This window comes from Mesoplodon mirus (genome assembly GCF_964341445.2).
Source record: "Mesoplodon mirus genome assembly, chromosome: 7".
Lineage (NCBI taxonomy): Eukaryota > Metazoa > Chordata > Mammalia > Artiodactyla > Ziphiidae > Mesoplodon > Mesoplodon mirus.
This window is the reverse complement of record NC_138983.1, coordinates 24,630,072-24,651,520: the sequence shown is the minus strand read 5'-3', so window position 1 is coordinate 24,651,520 and position 21,449 is coordinate 24,630,072. Positions and strand designations below refer to the sequence as shown.

At 36.1% G+C, this 21,449-nt stretch overlaps 1 protein-coding gene across 2 annotated transcripts in view; it reads left to right on the top strand.

Moving 5' to 3' along the window:
* The window catches only part of PDHX (pyruvate dehydrogenase complex component X), a 72,986-nt gene that overhangs the window by 19,164 nt on the left and 32,373 nt on the right, over positions 1–21,449 (top strand). For both annotated transcript variants that reach the window (XM_082626544.1, XM_082626545.1), the window contains exon 3: positions 15,629–15,729. In XM_082626544.1, the coding sequence (XP_082482670.1) occupies positions 15,629–15,729 (101 nt within the window). The remainder of the gene's footprint in view (positions 1–15,628; positions 15,730–21,449) is intronic.

Genomic DNA, 21,449 nt, shown 5'->3' with positions numbered 1-21,449 from the left:
AGATTTTTTAAATGTAAGTTGAGCTTAAACACAGGAAAGAGGAATCACCAAATCCAACAATATCCAGAATGGTGAGCAGGAGTTGACTACATGCCCTGCTGGGCCTGAGCTGGAAGGGTAGAATAACTGAGATTGGGAAACAGGGGTGTTTTTTTGTGGGCAGGCGGGGAAATTGAGAATTAGGTTCAGGAGGAAACTTGCACAAGCCTCTTAGCCTCATCCACCAGAGGGCAGAGAGCAGAAGAAAGAAGAACTCAAATTCTGCAGCCTGGGGAACAAAAACCACATTCACAGAAAGATAGACAAGGTGAAAAGGCAGAGGGCTATGTACCAGATGAAGGAACAAGATAAAACCCCAGAAAAACAACTAAATGAAGTGGAGATAGGCAACTTTCCAGGAAAAGAATTCAGAATAATGATAGTGAAGATGATCCAGGACCTCGGAAAAAGAATGGAGGCAAAGATCGAGAAGATACAAGAATTGTTTAACAAAGACCTAGAAGAAATAAAGAACAAACAGAGATGAACAATACAATAACTGAAATAAAAAATACACTAGAAGGAATCAAGAGCAGAATCACTGAGGCAGAAGAACAGATAAATGACCTGGAAGACAGAACGGTGGAATTTACTGCTGTGGAACAGAATAAAGAAAAAAGAATGGAAAGTAATGAAGACAGCCTAAGAGACTTCTGAGACAACATTAAACGCAACAACATTCGCATTATAGGGGTCCCAGAAGGAGAAGAGAGAGAGAAAGGACCCGAGAAAATATTTGAAGAGATTATAGTCAAAAACTTTCCTAACATGGGAAAGGAAATAGCCACCCAAGTCCAGGAAGCACAGAGAGTCCCATACAGGATAAACCCAAGGAGAAACACACTGAGACACATAGTAATCAAATTGACAAAAACTAAAGACAAAGAAAAATTATTGAAAGCAACAAGGGAAAAACAACAAATAACATACAAGGGAACTCCCATATGGTTAACAGCTGATTTCTCAGCAGAAACTCTACAAGCCAGAAGGGGGTGGCATAATATACTTAAAGTGATGAAAGGGAAGAACCTACAACCAAGATTACTCTACCCGACAAGGATCTCATTCATATACGATGGAGAAATCAAAAGCTTTACAGAGAAGCAAAAACTAAGAGAATTCAGCACCACCAAACCAGCTCTACAACAAATACTAAAGGAACTTCTCTAAGTGGGAAACACAAGAGAAGAAAAGGACCTACAAAATAAACCCAAAACAATTAAGAAAATGGTCATAGGAACATACATATCGATAATTACCCTAAACGTGAATGGATTAAATGCTCCAACCAAAAGACAGAGGTTCGCTGAATGGATACAAAAACAAGACCCATATATATGCTGTCTACAAGACATCCACTTCAGACCTAGGGACACACTCAGACTGGAAGTGAGGGGATGGAAAAAGATATTCCATGCAAATGGAAATCAAAAGAAAGCTGGAGTAGCAATACTCATATCAGATAAAATAAACTTTAAAATAAAGAATGTTATAAGAGACAAGGAAGGACACTACATAATGATCAAGGGATCAATCCGAGAAGAAGATACAACAATTATAAATATATATGCACCCAACATAGAAGCACCTCAATACATAAGGCAACTGCTAAGAGCTCTAAAAGAGGAAATAGATAGTAACACAAGACTTTAACACCTCACTTACACCAATGGACAGATCATCCAAACAGAAAATTAATAAGAAACAAGCTTTAAATGACACAATAGACCAGATAGATTTAGTTGATATTTATAGGACATTCCATCCAAGAACAGCAGATTACACTTTCTTCCTAAGTGCGCACGGAACATTCTCCAGGATAGATCACATCCTGGGTCACAAATCAAGCCTCAGTAAATTTAAGAAAATTGAAATTGTATCAAGGATCTTTTCTGACCGCAATGCTATGAGATTAGAAATCAGGTACGGGGTAAAAAACGTAAAAAACACAAACACATTGAGGCTAAACAATATGTTACTAAATAAGAGATCACTGAGGAAATCAAAGTGGAAATTAAATACCTAGAGACAAATGATAATGAAAACACGGTGACACAAAACCTGTGGGATGCAGCAAAAGCAGTTCTAAGAGGGAAGTTTATAGCTGTACAAACCTACCTCAAGAAACAAGAAAAATCTCAAACAATCTAACCTTACATCTAAAGGAACTAGAGAAATAAGAAGAAACAAAACCCAAAGTTAGCAGAAGGAAAGAAATCATAAAGATCAGAGCAGAAATAAATGAAATAGAAACAAAGAAAACAGTAGCAAAGATCAGTTAAACTAAAAGCTGGTTCTTTGAGAGGATAAACAAAATTGATAAACTATTAGCCAGACTCATCAAGAAAAAGAGGGAGAGGACTCAAATCATTAAAATTAGAAATGAAAAAGAAGTTACAACAGACAACGCAGAAATACAAAGCATCTTAAGAGACTACTACAAGCAACTCTATGCCAATAAAATGGACAACCTGGAAGAAATGGACAAATTCTTAGAAAGGTATAACCTTCCAAGACTGAACCAGGAAGAAATAGAAAATATGAACAGACCAATCACAAGTAATGAAATTGAAACTGTGATTAAAAATCTTCCAACAAACAAAAGTCCAGGACCAGGTGGCTTCACAGATCAATTCTGTCAAACATTTAGAGAAGACCTAACACCCATCCTTCTCAAACTCTTCCAAAAATTGCAGAGGAAGGAACACTCCCAAACTCATTCTATGAGGCCACCATCACTTGATACCAAAACCAAAGATACTACAAAAAAGAAAATTACACGCCAATATCACTGATGAATGTAGATGCAAAAATCCTCAACAAGATACTAGCAAACAGAATCCAATGACACATTAAAAGGATCATACACCATGATCAAGTGGGATTTATCCCAGGGATGCAAACATTCTTCAATATATGCAAATCAATCAATGTGATACACCATATTAACAAATTGAAGAAGAAAAACCATATGGTCCTCTCAATAGATGCAGAAAAACGTTTTGACAAAATTCAACACCCATTTATGATTAAAAAAAAAAAACTCTCCCGAAAGTGGGCATAGAGGGAACCTACCTCCACATAATAAAGGCCATATACGAAAAACCCACAGCAACCATCATTCTCAATGGTGAAAAACTGAAAGCATTTCCTCTAAGATCAGGAACAAGACAAGGATGTCCCCTCTAGCCACTGTTATTCAGCATAGTTTTGGAAGTCCTAGCCACGGCAGTCAAAGAAGGAAAAGAAATAAAAGGAATACAAATTGGAAAAGAAGAAGTAAAACTGTCACTGTTTGCAGATGATATGATACTATACATAGAGAATCCTAAAGATTTCCACCAGAAAACTACTAGAGCTAATCAATGAATTTGGTAAAGTTGCAGGGTATAAAATTAATGCACAGAACTCTCTTGCATTCCTATACACTAATAATGAAAAATCTGAAAGGGAAATTAAGGAAACACTCCCATTTACCATTGCAACAAAAAGAATAAAATACCTAGGAATAAACCTATCTGAGGAGACAAAAGATCTGTATTCAGAAAACTATTAGACACTGTTGAAAGAAATTAAAGATGATACCAACAGATAGATATACCATGTTCTTGGATTGGAAGAATCAATATTGTGAGTATGACTATACTAACTACCCAAAGCAATCTACAGGTTCAATGCAATCCCTATCAAAGTACCAATGGCATTTTTTACAGAACTAGAACAAAAAATCTTAAAATTTGTGTGGAGACACAGAAGACCCCGAATAGCCAAAGCAGTCTTGAGGGAAAAAAACAGAGTTGGAGGAATCAGACTCCCTGGCTTCAGACTATACTACAAAGCTAAACTAATCAAGACAATATGGTAGTGGCACAAAAACAGAAATATGAATCAATGGAACAGGATAGAAAGCCCAGAGATAAACCCACACACCTATGGTCATTCAATCTATGACAAAGGATGCAAAGTTATACAATGGAGAAAAGACAGTCTCTTCAGTAAGTGTTGCTGGGAAAACTGGATAGCTACATGTAAAAGATTGAAATTAGAACACTCCCTAACACCATACACAAAAATAAACTCAAAATGGATTAGAGACCTAAATGTAAGACTGGACACCATAAAGCTCTTAGAGGAAAACATAGGAAGAACACTCTTTGACATAAATCACAGCAAGATCTTTTTTGATCCACCTCCTAGAGTAATGGAAATAAAAACAAAAATAAACAGATGGGAACTAATGAAACTTAAAATCTTTTGCAAAACAAAGGAAACTACAAACAAGACGAAAAGACACCCCTCAGAATGGGAAAAAATATTTGCAAACAAATCAATGGACAAAGGTTTAATCTCCAAAATATATAAATAGCTCATGTGGCTTAATATTCAGAAAACAAACAATGCAATCAAAAAATGGGCAGAAGACCTAAATAGACATTTCTCCAAAGAGTACATACAGATGGTCAAGAAGCACATTAAATGCTGCTCAACATCACTAATTATTAGAGAAATGCAAATCAAAACTACAATAAGGGGGCTTCCCTGGTGGCGCAGTGGTTGAGAGTCCGCCTGCCGATGCAGGGGACATGGGTTCGTGCCCCGGTCCAGGAGGATCCCGCATGCCACAGAGAGGCTGGGCCCGTGGGCAATGGCCGCTGGGCCTGCGCCTCCGGAGCCTGTGCTCCGTGACGGGAGAGGCCACGTCAGTGAGATGCCCGCGTACCAGAAAAAAAAAAAACAAAAAAAAAAACTACAGTGAGGTATCACCTCACACCAGTTAGAATGGCCATCATCAGAAAATCTGCAAACAACAAATTCTGGAGAGGGTGTGGAGAAAAGGGAACCCTCTTGCACTGTTTGTGAGAATGTAAATTCATACAGCCACTATGGAGAACAGTATGAAGGTTCCTTAAAGAACTAAAAATAGAATTACCATATGATCCAGCAATCCCACTACTGGGCATATACCCAGAGAAAACTATAATTCAAAAAGACACATGCACCCCCATGTTCATTGCAGCACTATTTACAATAGCCAGGTCATGGAAGCAACCTAAATGCCCATCGACAGATGAATGGATAAAGAAGATGTGGTACATATGTACAATGGAATTTTACTCATCCATAAAAAGGAACGAAATTGGGTCATTTGTAGAGACGTGGATAAATCTAGAGACTGTCATACAGAGTGAAGTAAGTGAGAGAGAGAAAAACAAATATTGCATATTAATGCATATATGTGGAACCTATGAAAATGGTACAGATGAACCAATTTGCAGAGTAGAAATTGAGAAACCGATGTAGAGAACAAACGTATGGACACCAGGAGGGGAAAGCGGCAAGGGGTGGTGGTGGTGGTGGGATGAATTGGGCGATTGGTATTGACATGTATACACTGATGTGTATCAAATGGGTGACTAATAAGAACCTGCTGTATATTAAAAAAAAAACAAAGCTGGAGAAAAAAAAGAATTAGGTTCAGGTTTGGATGTGGTAAAGTTTGAGTTCCTTATTAGATATTCAAGGGAATGTATTCAATAGACGGTTATAGGAGTTAAAGTTTAGGAGTGAAGTCTGACTTGATAGACATTTTAGAGTCACCACCATATAGATGGAATTTAATGCCATAAAAGGGCTAACAGACAAATATATTTATTTTTCTTGGAATAAAAATGCTTACCTTGTTGAAAATGTTCTCTCATAGGCATTTCTTCATGAGGCTTTGGGGTTCAGATTTGTAGTATTTGCATTTTCTGGGAATCCATATGTAGAGGTAAAGTGGTCCTGGGCTGATAATCTCTTCCTTGGTTACTTGGCAGAAGCCATTATTCTGGAAGAACATAGTCTCTAATCCAACTCACACAAGATTCCCAGATAAAGTCCCACTTAACCACAAATTCACAGTTCCAAATTTAATAATTGACATGGAAGCTGCCCTTTAGGGGCAAACGTTATTAGGCCTAACAAGCAACAGGATTAGACCTCCAGGAACTTCAGCTAGTTGGAATTACTAGATACATAAAAACGTATGTTTGAAACGACAAAACGTGTAAGAGAAGGAACTGAAAATACGAAAAAAGACAAACGCTGTCCAAAAAGTCCGACAGATTTGAAAAGAACAAATAGAACTTCTAGGAATGAAAAATGTTGTCTCTAAAATTAGAAAATGAAAAACTCAAGGTTGGGTTAAGGTGTGATTAGACGTGTCTTACCAAAGGATTCGTGAAGTCCAACCTGTTAGCCTGCATGCAGTAGCAATAGATAAAGCAGGAGAGGATATAAAAGAGGAGCTAAGACACGAAGAATAAAATGAGAATCCTCTACTAACCCAATAGGAAGAATTCCAGAAGGAGAAAAAAGAGAGAATGAGGAAGAGGTAATATTCAACAAAAAAAAATGGCAGAGTTTTCTAGAATTTGAGAAAGACATATGTCATATAAATGAAAGAGACAGTGCTTCATTAGGAAGCATTTTGAGTAATCGGCTCTGCATGGCTGCTGCCGTCTTCTAAAATAATTATCAGTATCTAAGAAAGTTTCACCTTTATAAATAATGCAGTCAATTGGAATCTATTTTTAAGTTTCTTTTTCCTGATGAATTACAGAGCTTTGGCTTTTTCCATATCCGGTATGACAGAGTGTTGGTGTCATTAAAGAATGATTCAGACACAGACCAGCCTTTTAGGATTATTATAAAAAGATTAAATTTCTTCACACTTTGAGACCTTGATAGGCAAGTAGATAGGAGGATTCTCTGGACCACATTTATCTCTCAGACTTCTAGCTCGCTGGCAGTCTGATAAGTTATTCACACCCATTAGAATATGGTGAGTATAATGCAGAGCCAGGAGACAAATGGTTTCATCATTCTGTTCTTTTTCCTTTTGATTACATGTGCTATTTTCATGCAGGACAAGCCAGGGTGTACTTTAAGGCCCTGGAGCCTGTTTCCTTGAAGGTTGCTTTTAAAATTCTGTGTTCTGCCAACTCAGAAGAAATGTTGTTTACCAGTACACATAAGTAATTGAGAGCAATCTAAATCGTTAGCTGTCCGTAATTCACTGGCTTCGTTTTTAGTTCATCACCTTTGTGATTTTTTTGAGCACAATTTAGTTTTTAAGAATTTTAAAATATATATATATTTATTTATTTATTTGGCTGCGCTGGGTCTTAGTGCCGCATATGGCATCTTTGTAGTGGCGTGTGGGATCTTTAGTTGCAGCATGTGGGAATCTTTTAGTTGCAGGATCTAGTTCCCTGACCAGGGATCGAACCCGGGCCCCCTGCATTGGGAGTCTTAACTACTGGACCACCAGGCACGTCCCTCGTAATTTAGTTCTTTAACATTTATGTATTGTACACATGAGTATGACTATATATGTCTAAGTATGTTTGGTGCTTGGTACATAACTTGGTTCAGTCGTTATGTATTAAAAACATTTATATTCTACAAGAAAACTTTTTATATACCTTTTTTCTTATTAGCTATGTTTTTAAAATTTTTTATCTTGAGATCTTTATTGTATGGTCACTGTTAGACCTTCAAACATTAAGGGGATTGAAATTTTTTTCATGAAAAAGAATAGTGTTGTATCTGATTTTGAATCTAGTTTATTTTTAAGCTAATGCTAATGATCTGATAACCTTTAGTGGATGGCAGTTTGGTCTTACAAACCTTTAAGGCTTCTTGAAAATCTGAGACTCTGTAATTCACAACTGTTACTAATGTGTGCACGTGTGTGTGTCTGTTTTAAGCCAAGGCAATAAGGGTGCAGTGAAAAGAACTCTAGTCTAGGTTTGTCCTTTGGTGTTCCCACTCTGTCGTGAAATATCTGGGAGTGAGTTGAATTAGATGATTTCTGAGATATATCCTTGACTTTAGAATTCTGTGATAACTCAGTTTCCTTTTCTTTTTTGAAGTCATAGCATTGTATCACAACCTCCTCAGGAGCTTCCTGGGTGTAATCTGAAATCAGCCCCATACATGGAGGGTAGGGAGAGATGGAAGAAAGAGGCTCCAGGTTGGTAGGTGGCAGGTTTAATAAGCTAGGGGACTTTCATGTGAGGCTTGCCTCTGGCAGCCACAAGATGGGTAGATCCCCACACTGCCTGCCAGAATCTTAAAAGTGTACAGAGGCCTTAACTGGGCTTGATCACGTATTCTGTCCAGGTGGTCTCAGCACCACAGTACTATCTCAAGGCTATGTCCTTGGGCAGCTTCCAGCACTGGGAAGGCAAGCGGAGCACACATTTCACGGATGGGGAGGGGTGAGTGACCTCCAGTTACTCTTGCCCAGCTAAGTGGTCACGTCCTCTTGATAACCTGTCTCATCACATGGAAACATGCAATAATACAGCATATAAATTATTCCCATCTTTGTTGATCTAATGAATGTTAGAAAAGTAGTTTTTTAATGAATATTAGAATACTTAATTTCAGTCTGAGGATTAAGTAAAGAATATGCATTATTAAGTTAGTAGGGAAAACAGTTCAAAAGTGCCAGATAACATGTACAGTTTCAAAACCTGAAAGGTGAATTGAGCCACATTCCACAATTTTATTACAAGCTTGTTATTTGGTGGGGGAAGTATGTGTCAGATTATTTTTAGTTTAATTAAAGTGTATATAGATTGTTTTTTTATCAGTTGTAAGGTCATATCTGTTAAAATAACAAAAAGGAAGAAAATACTCTTGTTCTACCCTTTTGTGAGAGAATATTTGAGGGTATGAAAAACATTGTTTTCTTTCTTGAGATATTTAAGAGCTTATCCTGAAACACTGGAACAAAACTAGACTGAGATAGTTACCTGAGGTACTTAGCCACACATTGTCTGGAACAGACGTAGAACTTGCTTCCTTAGCCGTGTTACCGCTCTTGGTGTTTGTTATCCTTCAGAGACTGTCACTTTATGTGGGCTTTCCTTTTTCCATGGGACTGGGAATCTTGAATATTTAAAACAATTTTTGTGTAAATCTTAGATTGTATAATTAATACAGTGTGTAAAATTCAGAAGTAAAACTGTCTTAAAGGTGTTGATCGCTATTTGAATTATCACCAGGTGCTACTAGAGAGTTAAATGGGTCTCTGGCTTCTATTGTAGATGAGGCTTTGGTTTCTGTTATTTCTGGGGATTTGTATACATGTTTGGATGCTAAAATGGAAAACTTCTGAAGTGTGCATTTCACAAATAACTTCAGTGTTTTTTCAGTACACTACTATTTTAACAGCTTTTGAGGTATAATTTACACACTATAACATTCACCTATTTTAAGTGCTCAATTCAGTGATTTTTTAGTGAATATATAGAGTTCTTCAGCCATCACCAAAATACAACTTTAGAACATTTATATCACCCCCAAAACTCCCTAGTGCTTGATTGCAGTCATTTCTTTCTCTTATCCCTATCTTGATCTGCTTTCTATCTCTAAAAATTTGCCTTTTCTGGGCATTTAATGTAAATAGAATCATGTATTATGAACTCTTTTGTGACTGGCTTCTTTGATTTAGCGTGATTTTGCAGTTGATCCATGTTGTAGCATGTATCAACAGTTCATTCCTTTTGTTGCTGAATAGCATTCCATCATTAGGCTTTTTTACATTTATTGTTAATATTTCTATTATGTCAGAATTATAGAATTGGTGAGTGGAATTGGTGAGATTACAGTATTATTCAATAGAGCTTCCTGTAGTGATAGAAATGTTCCGTGTCTGCACTGTCCAGTGTAGTAACCACTAGCCACATGTGTGTTGCGCACTTGAAATGGGTAATGCAGTGAAATTTAAGAGCCAGAAGGATGTAAGGGAGGTTAACTTTGCCTAGCAGTTTCCTTCTCAAACAACTACTCCTGCCTTGAGTCCTCAGAGCAGAATGCCCTCGGAGCCGGGTCACCTGGGGTCTTGGGCCATGCAAGTAATATCTTTTCATGTGTGATGAAAAGAGTTGGCAAACACTGACTAGGGCCCCCTTCTCTATCCTCCCACGCTGCCGTAGGCACTGACTGGATGAGATTGGCATTGCCAGCTTGCTTGTACTCTTCCTCAGTCAGACTCTGTCTTATTTTATTATTATTTTTGCCATAGGGTCTTGCACAGTGTCATGCACATAGGGGCAGCCAGTAAATATTTGTTGATATACGATTGAATTATCTTTGTCTCTAATCATAGGTGTCATTATGGTTCACCTTAGCACTGAGAAGAGGTTTCTTTCTTTAACGTTCATGTAGATGTGACTTGGCCTCCCACCATTACCACCACACACACCTTTTAAATAAAGACTTTTATTCTTAACTTTCGACAGAACAAGATTATTTTGTGAAAGTCATAGGATGTGTTTAGTTGATAAACATCACCATTAACTGTGTTTGATCAAGACTACATTTCATACCCAGAATTTAAAAGAGAAAGGGAAGCCTCTGTATACTCCAGTCCTCAGCTCTGGCAGCTGCCCACCTGGACAAAGGCACAGGATGATGATGATGCTGGCTTCGGTGCTGGGGAGCGGCCCCCGGGCGGGCCTCTGCTCTGGCCCCTCCTGGGGCCCGCACTCTCGCTCCGGGCCCGCTCCACCTCGGCTGCTGACACGCACCACGAGGAGATGGCACAGGGACACGCAGGAACACGGCAAGGCTGCCATCTCCTTCTACAACCAGTCAGCCCTCAACGTGGCAGCTGAGGAGCCGTCTGTCACCTCACACCAGCCATGATGCCCTGTGCTAGCTTCTAAGTCTTCTCCTCTAGACTCTGAACTTGTTGTGAACAGAACCCTATCTTATTTTGTTTATACCCAGTGCTTACTTATAAATGCCTTATATACTAATGTATGATGAATGATCTGTCTGAGATGATGGCGTATGGAGTAGGGAGCTAGAATGAGTCTTGGTTCTTAATGGTTATTAATAACATACCTAACTTTTTAATCTAAAGATGTTGTGAAGTGTTATTTGAAGAGGTTTGTGAAGAGTTAACATTTGCAGTTCCATGATTTTTTTTTTTATAATAGCTGCACATTCAAAACTTTCCTTAGAGTCAGAGAGATTAAGTAACTTGGTCAAGATTACCAGTAAGTGTCAGAGCTTGGGATAAACCTGTGTCTGAGTTGGAAGAGCTCCTTGTAACTACTGTACCTTGCAGGTTTTCCAAGTTACAGCACTAAATTGTTGACCAGGGCTGAAACTGTGTATATTTGGAATCTTTATGGCTCGTTATGTCTCAAAATTTTTCTTTGACATTCACATTATGTTTGATTGTTGATAGATAGAACCCTAGTTTTGTGATATTAGGGGTAATGTGCCTTATATATTAATACAATGTTTTAAACCTTGCTGTGGTTTCTGGGGAAGGTTCACCACACAATAGATGCTTTTCTCTATGTTTCTTTACATTTTATCTCTCTCTCAGGATTCTCATATAGCTAATACATATATATGTTTTGTGAATAGGTGTACCTTTAATTAAAACAAAATAAAAAGGAAACAGGATACCTAAGTTTTTAAATATCAGAAACATGCTACAAATCGAATGTTAGAACTGAAAGAAACATAAAGGACAGTTTGATGTATACCTTATGAGGAAATGAGGACTTGTGATATTATTGCAATTTTTTTCTGAAGTGTTTTAATCTCAAACTCATTATGTATGAGGCAATAGCTGGAGTCCTGGGGAATGAGGTAGAATGTAAAACACTTAAACTGTGTCCTGTTCCTATTATGAAGAAGCTCATAGTTTGGTAAATAGAAGAAAACCAATTTTTAAAAAAGTAATTAATGGAAGTTAACATAACATTTCATAGTACAATTTGTGATTCATTTCAAATTAATTACAATTACTATAGGAATTCAGGAATAGGAACAAAATCATCTAGGTTGATCTATGGCTGTGGAAGAATTTGTGAATCGTTCTCAAAGGGTGTTTGGAGTTTGAAATAGGCAAGCACAAGTGATAAAACATTATTTTATTGTTTTCCTATGGCCAGAATTTCTTTTCTAGGTGTCTAAAAGAGGTATTTAATTGCTAGGTTGCCTGGTTCAATTGTTTTTTCCATGGTTACAGCAGAAACATATTAGGGTGTGATTCCTTTCCTTTTGAAATATAATCTGTCTTAACTGCCCTAGGACATCTGTCATATAAAGAAGTGATGTGAGATTGTATAATCTGGCACCGTAGCTTTCTCTGTATGACAGACAAGTTTCCCTTTTGGGTGGGATTTCTGCTTACCTCACCAGCCTAATCTCTCATCACTTCTCTCAGGTAGTATTAGCCACATCCTCCAAAGTTTCCTGTTTTCTTTCTTGAGAGCTTTGGGTGTGTTGTGCCTTCTGCCTGGATCACTTGCCCCTTTACTTGATTGTCTCCTCCTCATCTTTTCAGGCTCAGACTAGATGTCTTTTTTTTTTTTTTTTTTTTTTTAAGGAAGGCTGCTCTCACCTTTCAAAAACTGAATTAGATACCCCTGCTGAGTGTTCCCATACCATCCTGACTTCACCTAATTCCACTGTTATTTCCAATTAATTTATCACAAGATAGTAAGGATGCTTCTTGAGGTCAGAAATCTTAACCACTTTTTTCCTCCCACCGCTGTATCCTCAGTGTTCTAATACATTTTCAATAAATATTGGTTGAGTAGGAAAATCTCTTTGGGGTTAGACTGAGCACCTTTCAGGTGTTTGATAAATATCTAACAGATAAGTTTATTTCATTAAAATAGTTTGTATTGGTGGTTCTGAACTATTTTAACTGAGATATAGTATAACCTTCTGTGTGAAAATCTTGATATACAGTGAAGGAGTTTCAGTACAGTGAACTTTTAGAGCATATTTGTTATGTCAGTGTTTTAGATTTTCCTTCATGTTCTTTTATTGAGTGTGCCTATTCATATTGCTGTACCAGCTGTTTTTGGTGTGTATATGTGAGGGGGTGTATTTGTATGCTTCACATTTTTCTATATCTTACTTTTTATTCTGTTTTTGTTTATGTCTGTCTCTTATAAGCAACATTTAACTAGATTTTATTTTTTTACTCATTTTGATAATCTCTTACTTTTAGTTGGTGGTTTTAATCCATTTATGTTAATTGTAATTACTGATATGTTTGGACTTCTACCATTTTTGTGTTTTCTGTTTTTATCCTTTGCTTTTTTCTTTTCATGCATCTGCCTTCAATTGGATAATAGTTTTTGTTATTTTCTGTATTTCCTGCTTTTATGAATGCTGTAGGTTATGTTTCCATTTTTATATTTTTTGGTATACACCATTAAGTTTTTAGGATACATATTTAATTATATTTTGCCAGTGCAGTCTAGAGTTACCCAGTATTTTTTCCTCCTATCTGTATCAAAGTTCTTAGCATGTTTTATCACCTAAAAATATCCTTATCCGTCTTATTGTTTTTTTTAATGTTTGAGTTGTAAACTTTTTTAACCACTCAGAAGTTACCTTTTAAATGATTAATAGTTAACCCTTTATCAGTTTCTGTGGTAACTTGTTTTGTGTAGCCAGTGGGTCCCCTCTGCGTCTACCTTTCTTTTTGATAAACTGCATTTTGTAATAGCTCATCAATAAGTGGTAAATTTTCTTAGCTTTTATATGTCTGAACTTTTCCTTCGTTCTTGAATGATGGTTTGGCTGCATATAAAATTCTAGACAGTTATTTTTCCTCAGCTTTTGAAGATATTACTCCGTTGTCTTCTGACCTCTATTGCAGCTGCTGAGAAGTGTGCTCTCAGTCTGTCATTCCATTGAGGTAATCTATTTTTTTCCCTCTGATAGCTTTTAAGATTGTGTTTCAGTTGTTGAAAGTATGTAATTTCTATACAGTGTATGATGTGGAGTCATGTTTATACAGTCTAATACTCTTTTTTTCTGTTTAATTCTTTTTATCAAGGTATTACCTGCACAAAGTGTAAGCTCAATTAATTTTTACATACACATATATCCAGGTTACCAATACCTAGTCAAGATACAGAATATTTCGAGCAAGTTCCAAGGGTCCCTGTGCCCCTCCTAGTCAATACGCTATAGATAACCACACTCTAAACTCGTTCAGTACTCTTTCATTTTGAGGATATATATATCTCTTTTCAACTCTGGGAAATTCTCAGCAATTATCTCTTCAAGTATTGCTTGTCCACTATTCTTTCCCATCTCTTCCCTTGGAACTCCATTGGACAAACACTGCACCCTCAATTTATGTCCCTTAACTGCTCGTTTCTGCTTGTCCTTTTGTCTGCCCATATTAAGTTCCAGGTAGTTCATTGAAGCTATCTTTAATTTACTAAATTATTCTTTCGCTATGTCGACTGTAGAATATATCCCATTGATTGTTTCTTGTTATTTCATTCATTGTATCTTTCATTTCCAAGATTTCTAATTAGTTTTTTTCCTTTCAACCTGATGGTGCTTTATGTCTGTACATTATTTTTCTTTTTTATCTCTTGTTCTTGTGATGGATCTTATACCTTCATTTCGATATCTGAACATCCTTAAGATACTTATTTTAAAATCTTTGGTGGGTTGCACTAAATGGATTGCATCTGAAATGCATTTCTGTTCCAATTACTAATTTTTGTGGTTTTCTTTCCTAGCATTAAATTTCTTCATCTTTTGGAACTTTGTTTTGCAATTTACTTTTGAGTGGAATGTTTCTGTTTTAGTTTTGATGTCTTCCCACCTGTCCCCTGAGTCTCCCTTTCCCCACCCCTCAATCTGGGGATTTTGCTATTGATATTTGGGATATTGGCAGATAAAGTAATGGAACCAGAGGGTGGCTTGACTCTGTTCTGGTATTGAGGTAGTGTTTTTGTTCCCTACCTTCTTAGACCCGCATTTCTGATATAAAGCCATAGTTCTGGTCAAAGGTTTTGGTTGCAGCCAGCCCTAGCTTTAAGCAGAGAATCGATTTGAGTCCCCTGCTTCAGCAGGCCATTTTTAGTTCCCTTTGCTCCAAAGGAAACTACTGTACTTCACCCTTCCTCCCCACAACCTGCTTTTAGCTCCAGAAACCAGCAAGTCAGGTCCTGCTCAGCATTTTTGAATATCTATACTGTTTCTGTTGCACAGAAATATTTATTTGACCTTAGCTGTGTCTTTGATTTTCTCTCTTTATGCTTAATATGTTTTTATTCATTTGTGCTCTGTGGTGCCGACAGGGTTTCTGAACTCGCCTACAGTGTTAACCCAGAGGTGTTATTAATTGTAGAACTGTCTTCTTAAGGAATAATAATCAAAATATATTAAAAAGGAAGAAATATGGGGTCTGGAATTGATTTGTTTGGAGGAAGATACACATCCCTTGCTATTCTCTATAAAATGTGATTTCATTTTTAATGTTTGCTTAATAATCTCTATAATCACTTTTTTATTATAACAGATATAATTTAGGTCCATTATTGAGCTTTTGGAAAATGCAACAAAGCATACACATATACACCACAGAAACACACACGCAATATGAGAATTACTTGTAATTCTACAGCCCAGAAATAGCTATTGAGTGTTTTGGTACTTATTATCATGTTTTACACACTTTCCACACACCATCTCACATAACTAATATTCATATTTTAAAAAATAAAACAAACCCAGTCTTGTTTTCTAGGTGAAGCTGTGAGTACTGGAGATGCCTTATGTGAAATAGAGACTGACAAAGCTGTGGTTACCTTAGATGCAAGTGATGATGGCATCTTGGCCAAAATAGTGGTAAGTTTTTATTTTGATTGTCTTCAACAGGATGAAGATTTCTTAAATGTAAAGTTCCTTGAAATTGAGTTACTGTTTATTTTTACCTCTTTCTTTATAGTGTTATAGTATACATAATACATTTTAAATTCAGATGTTTAAAATATTTTAGTGTTAAGGTCTAATAGTAGCCAGTAATGATCAAACAACATAGAACTATTTCAACCATGGTAAAGATACTCAGTGTTTTGGGTTCCCTAGTGGAAAATGAGAAGCATTCTGGCCTGAGGGATGAGAGAAGTCTATTTGAGGTGGAATTTGAAGACAAAGAAAACAATAGGTTAAAGCTTAGAGCTAGTAATTTCCAAGTTTATAGTTGGTAAAATTTTAAAAAAGAAATGTTTTACTCTAATCTCATGAAAGCAAGAAACCCTGTCTTCATCTATCCCCAGAACTCCGAAACCTGGAAAGTGTGTAAAGTGACTGTCTGCTCAGCTCCTTTCTCTAGATGAGACTATTTGGAGTCGTCCTATGCATAGTCTTGCTTGTGGGTTTCATAGCCACACTCAGTGTCCTGGTCTACTTCTTACTCTTTCTTACAGTTTTATTCATCCTTTACATTTTTATAATTATTTAAAAATACAATTATATAAAAAGATATGTGTATGGAATATTTCATATACTTGAATGTAGTTGACAATCTTATCTTTTGATAGCATATTTTCTGTTTCATGAGCAAAAGAAATATACTTGTGGGTCTAGCAAAACCAAAGTCATTTCCTTTTAGATCTAAATTTTAATACATTGCAGTAATTTTGAAGGCTCTTCTCTGAACAAACTTTGCTTTATAACTAATTAAAAATATGAAGCTGTAACTTGGATACTTTAGTGGCATTATTACAAGCTGAAGTTAGTACAACCCTTCAACCAAAATGTGTAGCAATACAAGAGAGGTTACTTAATTAATGGAAGGAAATACAGAATATCATGTAGCCAATGAAAAATTGTTTCTAGGAAAAAAAATGTGATTTCTTTATAAGTTAACAAAAATTCAAAAAATTTTTGGAAAAATGCTTTTACAATTGTGTGTGGACAGTGATTACAATCTTGTAGAACTTTAAATAAAAACATAAATACAGAAAAGATTAGAAAGAAGTGTTACAAAAATTTGAGTATTTGTGTTTGGGTAGTGGAATTAAGTGATTCTCCTGCTCTGTTTTTTTCTGCTTTTCTCTATATTCTACATTTTCTATAATAGGCATGTTATTTTTATAATGGAATATTAGAATTTATGTGAAAAGTAAAGTAAAATAAAATGCTTAAAGCCTGTTTAAGGTTACATGGTATACTCACTGATGGAGCATGTTTGTTTCTTAACGTGTAGGACATTTAATAGACAGCATGGTATAGCAGCTAAGATTGTAAGCTCTGCAGTCACACTGCTGCCTGATTCATATAGCTAATAAGTTCTGCGGGTTACTAGTTATGTCATGATTGGCAAATTCTTTAACCTTCATAATAAAGTGGAGATAACTATAATACCTAGGTCATGGGGTAGTAGTAGAGATTGAGTGAGATAATGCATATACACTCATCACAAGACCTATCACCCACCAGGTGTCAATAAATATCACTGTTCCCATTATTATTACAGTTATTCATTCAGTCTTGGTGACCATAAGCCCCCATTTCAGTCTGTATATTTGTCTAATAATTTGTGTTGGTTGTGACTAGACACTAAGCATCCATTTATGCCTCTGTAGTTTGATTTGTACAGATAAACTGCACGTCTGTTAGTAGTCCATTGTTGATGTGGTTTTAATTCTGGGCTACCAGCTTACCTCTGCTTTGACCATGCATATAATGCCTTCCTTCATACATTCTATTCAAATACCATACCTTGGGATGTCATACTTGATATTTTATTTTTTTACATTCTAATTTGTCAAACTTCCTTTACTTGTCATCTTCAATATTAATAGCCATGTTAAAACACATTGTTGAACATACTTCCTAGGAGGAAATATGAATGGAAGGCTAAAATTTCTGTACCTTTATAGCTAGGAAAAAATAAATGTTCGTACCAGAGGTAGTTTCTTTCACTAATTTATGCAGCATTTTGAAACGGAAAAAGGTTGTTTGAATTACCATATGTAATAAACGCAACTACATTTTATTGTGTGTGCTTTTGGCAAACTGTGTTTTTGGCCCTAGTTCTGGATTGTTTGGCTGTGAAAGTCTTCCAGAATTGACAGCATTTTCCACTCAGGTACTTAGTAATGCATTTCAGATTACTAATGATGTCATAGGTCAGTAGTGACTGTTCATCTGGCCCCAGAGCTCTGAAGCGGTGGGGGGGGGGGGTGTGATTGACAGCAGCTTTAGCGGCACAAATAGCTATTTCCTTGCCAAAGACTGTATGTAGTTTAGGGCTTTGTGCTTTATTATTATTCCACATGCAATTTGGATAATAGGAATAGGAGTATATTCATGTCACAGTGTGTGCAATTTTATGGGGGAAAAATGGAGAAAAAAATTATGGTGGTTTTACTGATAGTGTTTTGCCTTTGTCTTTTTTTTTTAGCCTTTCACCCCACTCCATTCTCAACCACCCCACTAGCAAGTTACAACTTTGTCTTTCATTGTGGAATAATTCTCATATTTTAGCACACATAATAAATGATTTTTAAAGGGATACATATAAGAGATTTTTACTTTCAGAATCAAGGAGTTGGATAATTGAGCTTGTTAAAAGGCAAGTGATGATATAAAACTCTAGTTTTTAGTTTGCCCACATTTTGAAAGATTAGGAATTATAACCTATTTTGCTCTGCATAGGGATTTATTTCCATAGTCTGTGAGAGGTTTTTATACTCTCCCTCTCCTCCCAATTTTATTCTTTTCTTTGTACTCATAATTTTTACATCTGAATTCCATTTTAAATGTAAAATAATATTATTACATTTCAGTTAGAGCCAGAAAAAAAGCTTAGAAGCTCTTAATAATATTAATAAAGAATAATTGGTATCAGTGTAGATAATTTTATGATTTATTTCCAATTAAGTTAATTGGAGAGTTGTTAAATTCTCATTTAATCACTAGTAACTTGTCATGCAAAAACCTTAAATTATTACACATATATCAGTTCATAAGTTTAGTCTTAAATTTATTCAGCACATTGGATAGCAGGTGTTTTAAATGGTAATATAGAATATTAGGATGACATTTTTGGAGAGTTTATTAGAGATTGTGTAGTTTGGCTTCAAATGTATTTAGGGTTACTATATAATTTGTCATACAAGTCAGGATACTTTTGAGGGTGAGGAGGGCGTAGGATGTTAGGATTATTTAAACTTATATAATTAAAAAAATTTAAACTTACATAATTTTAGAAAATTTTAGTTTATTGACTGGCAATGCATTCATTGATAGAGTTTTATTTTATTGGTAGGCCGTTACTCTTCAAAACAATTTTCAAAAACAGAATTCTTTCTAAAACCTACCATCCATGGATATTAAAACAGATTTTTAAAAAACTATTGATCATCTGAATATTACAAAAACAACAGGTCATAATTATTTTTGGTATTGTTCGTCAAATTCAATCAATTTCTTGATTGTTTCTCACTCCAGTACTGTGTCACTGGTGTTTTCGAAAGAATGGATTTTTTCAATAAGGTTTTATTTTTTTGTTAGATTCCCTCCTCCCCTCCATTATTTTTTATTAAATTGCCTGCAGTCTCCTTCAGCGTTGCATTTTGTAGTTTGAAAGTTAATGGTTGAAATTTGAAGTTGTAAGACCTTCAGTTGATTCTTCTCTGTAGACTATAATGTTTTTAACTAAGAAAATATCCTCTCAAAGCTCAGAGCAAATTCTACTAATTGGGAGATACTCTCAGTTCTAATTTTTTTATACTGAAATGGGTAAAGGACATTGAAGTAGTAAATGAGTCTATGTTCCCCATGAATTAAAAGCTAAATCATTTATAATCTACTCTTCTTTTTTAAGCTTCTTTGTAAAAATAGTAGCACTGTCTTGAAGTGCTGTATGATCATTTTGATTGAGCGAATATAATTTACAGATTTGGTACTGATCGTATTGAATGTTGTCTCTAGTGTCACACTGCATTGACTCCTTGCTAACTAGCCCTGTGATCTTGAGCAAGTTATTTAACCTTTCTCTGCCTCAGTTTCCTTATCTGTAAATGGGAATAATAATAGCACTTCATAAGGTTTATAAGATAATTAAATGAGTTAATACTGTGCTAGAATAGTGCCTGGCACTTGAGTACCAGTCAAACTCGTATTCAAGGACTTAGTGGATGTCTCTTCTCCCCTCTGCATTTTAGCTTATCATTGATTTGTTTTCTGCTTCATTGTTTCTATGTGTCTTCCCTTTAAACCAAAGTTCATTGTGTATATAAGTTAAATATATATATTAAAGAATAAAAACAAGTTAAAACTGTATAATGGTTCAAACTATGATGGAAAATCTGTACTGTTTGCAAACCAACTAAGCCAGTCATGTGACTCAGCTTATCTCCACTAACCATTGTGCATGCTCCTTCAGTACTCACTTAGCAGCTCTCAAACTGTTCTGTTTTAAAGAAGAAAAATATTTAAATAATTTATTAACTTACTGATTATTATTATTATTATTATTATTATTATTATTATTATTTTGCGGTACGCAGGCCTCTCACTGCTGTGGCCTCTACCGTTGCGGAGCACAGGCTCTGGATGCGCAGGCTCAGCGGCCATGGCTCACGGGCCTAGCCGCTCCGCGGCATGTGGGATCTTCCCGGACCGGGGCATGAACCCGTGTCCCCTGCATCGGCAGGCGGACTCTCAACCACTGCACCACCAGGGAAGCCCCTAAAAATAAAATTTACTTGATATTTAGATATGGTAAAAATGGAAATGATACTAAATGCTCATTATTGCCCACTTGTGAAGGTGTCAATAAGTAGGGTATATACGGAATCATTTATATGATTTATTGTAGTAAATGAAACAAGGTGAGGTGTCAGTTTCAGATTCTATATAGTATCTGATTCAGGTTTTAGAAACCTATTGATATTTTTAAAATAAAACTTTCCTTTTTTTTAAAGAATGCTTTTTATTTGAGTGAGGTTCTTTGAACTTGGATATTGATCCTATTTCTGGTTCAATTTTGATAGGAATTAACATCAAGTGTACTTCATATCACTTAATGCTTTTTTCTATCAATTTTTTAAGAAAATTGATCATTTTACTTTGTGATTTTGAGTTACCAGTTCATAAGCAGGTAAATAGACATTTTCAGAAGAAGAAAAGGTGTTAACCCATTAGTAATCTTAACTCATCTTTTTGACATAGTAAAGAAAAATGAGCAGACCACAGAAGTGAAACTTTTTAGTATGTGACAAACAACTAAACAAATTATTCTTGGGTTGTTTAGCATTTTTCTTTCCTCAGCCGCAATTCATTAAACATCCTTATTTAGTTTTTTTTTTTTTTTTTTTTTTTTTTTGCGGTACGCGGGCCTCTCACTGTTGTGGCCTCTCCCGTTGTGGAGCACAGGCTCCGGACGCACAGGCTCAGCGGCCATGGCTCACGGGCCTAGCCGCTCCGCGGCATGTGGGATCCTCCCGGACCGGGGCACGAACCCGTGTCCCCTGCATCGGCAGGCGGACTCTCAACCACTGCGCCACCAGGATAGCCCCTTATTTAGTTTTATATACCCATTTCTTATATATATT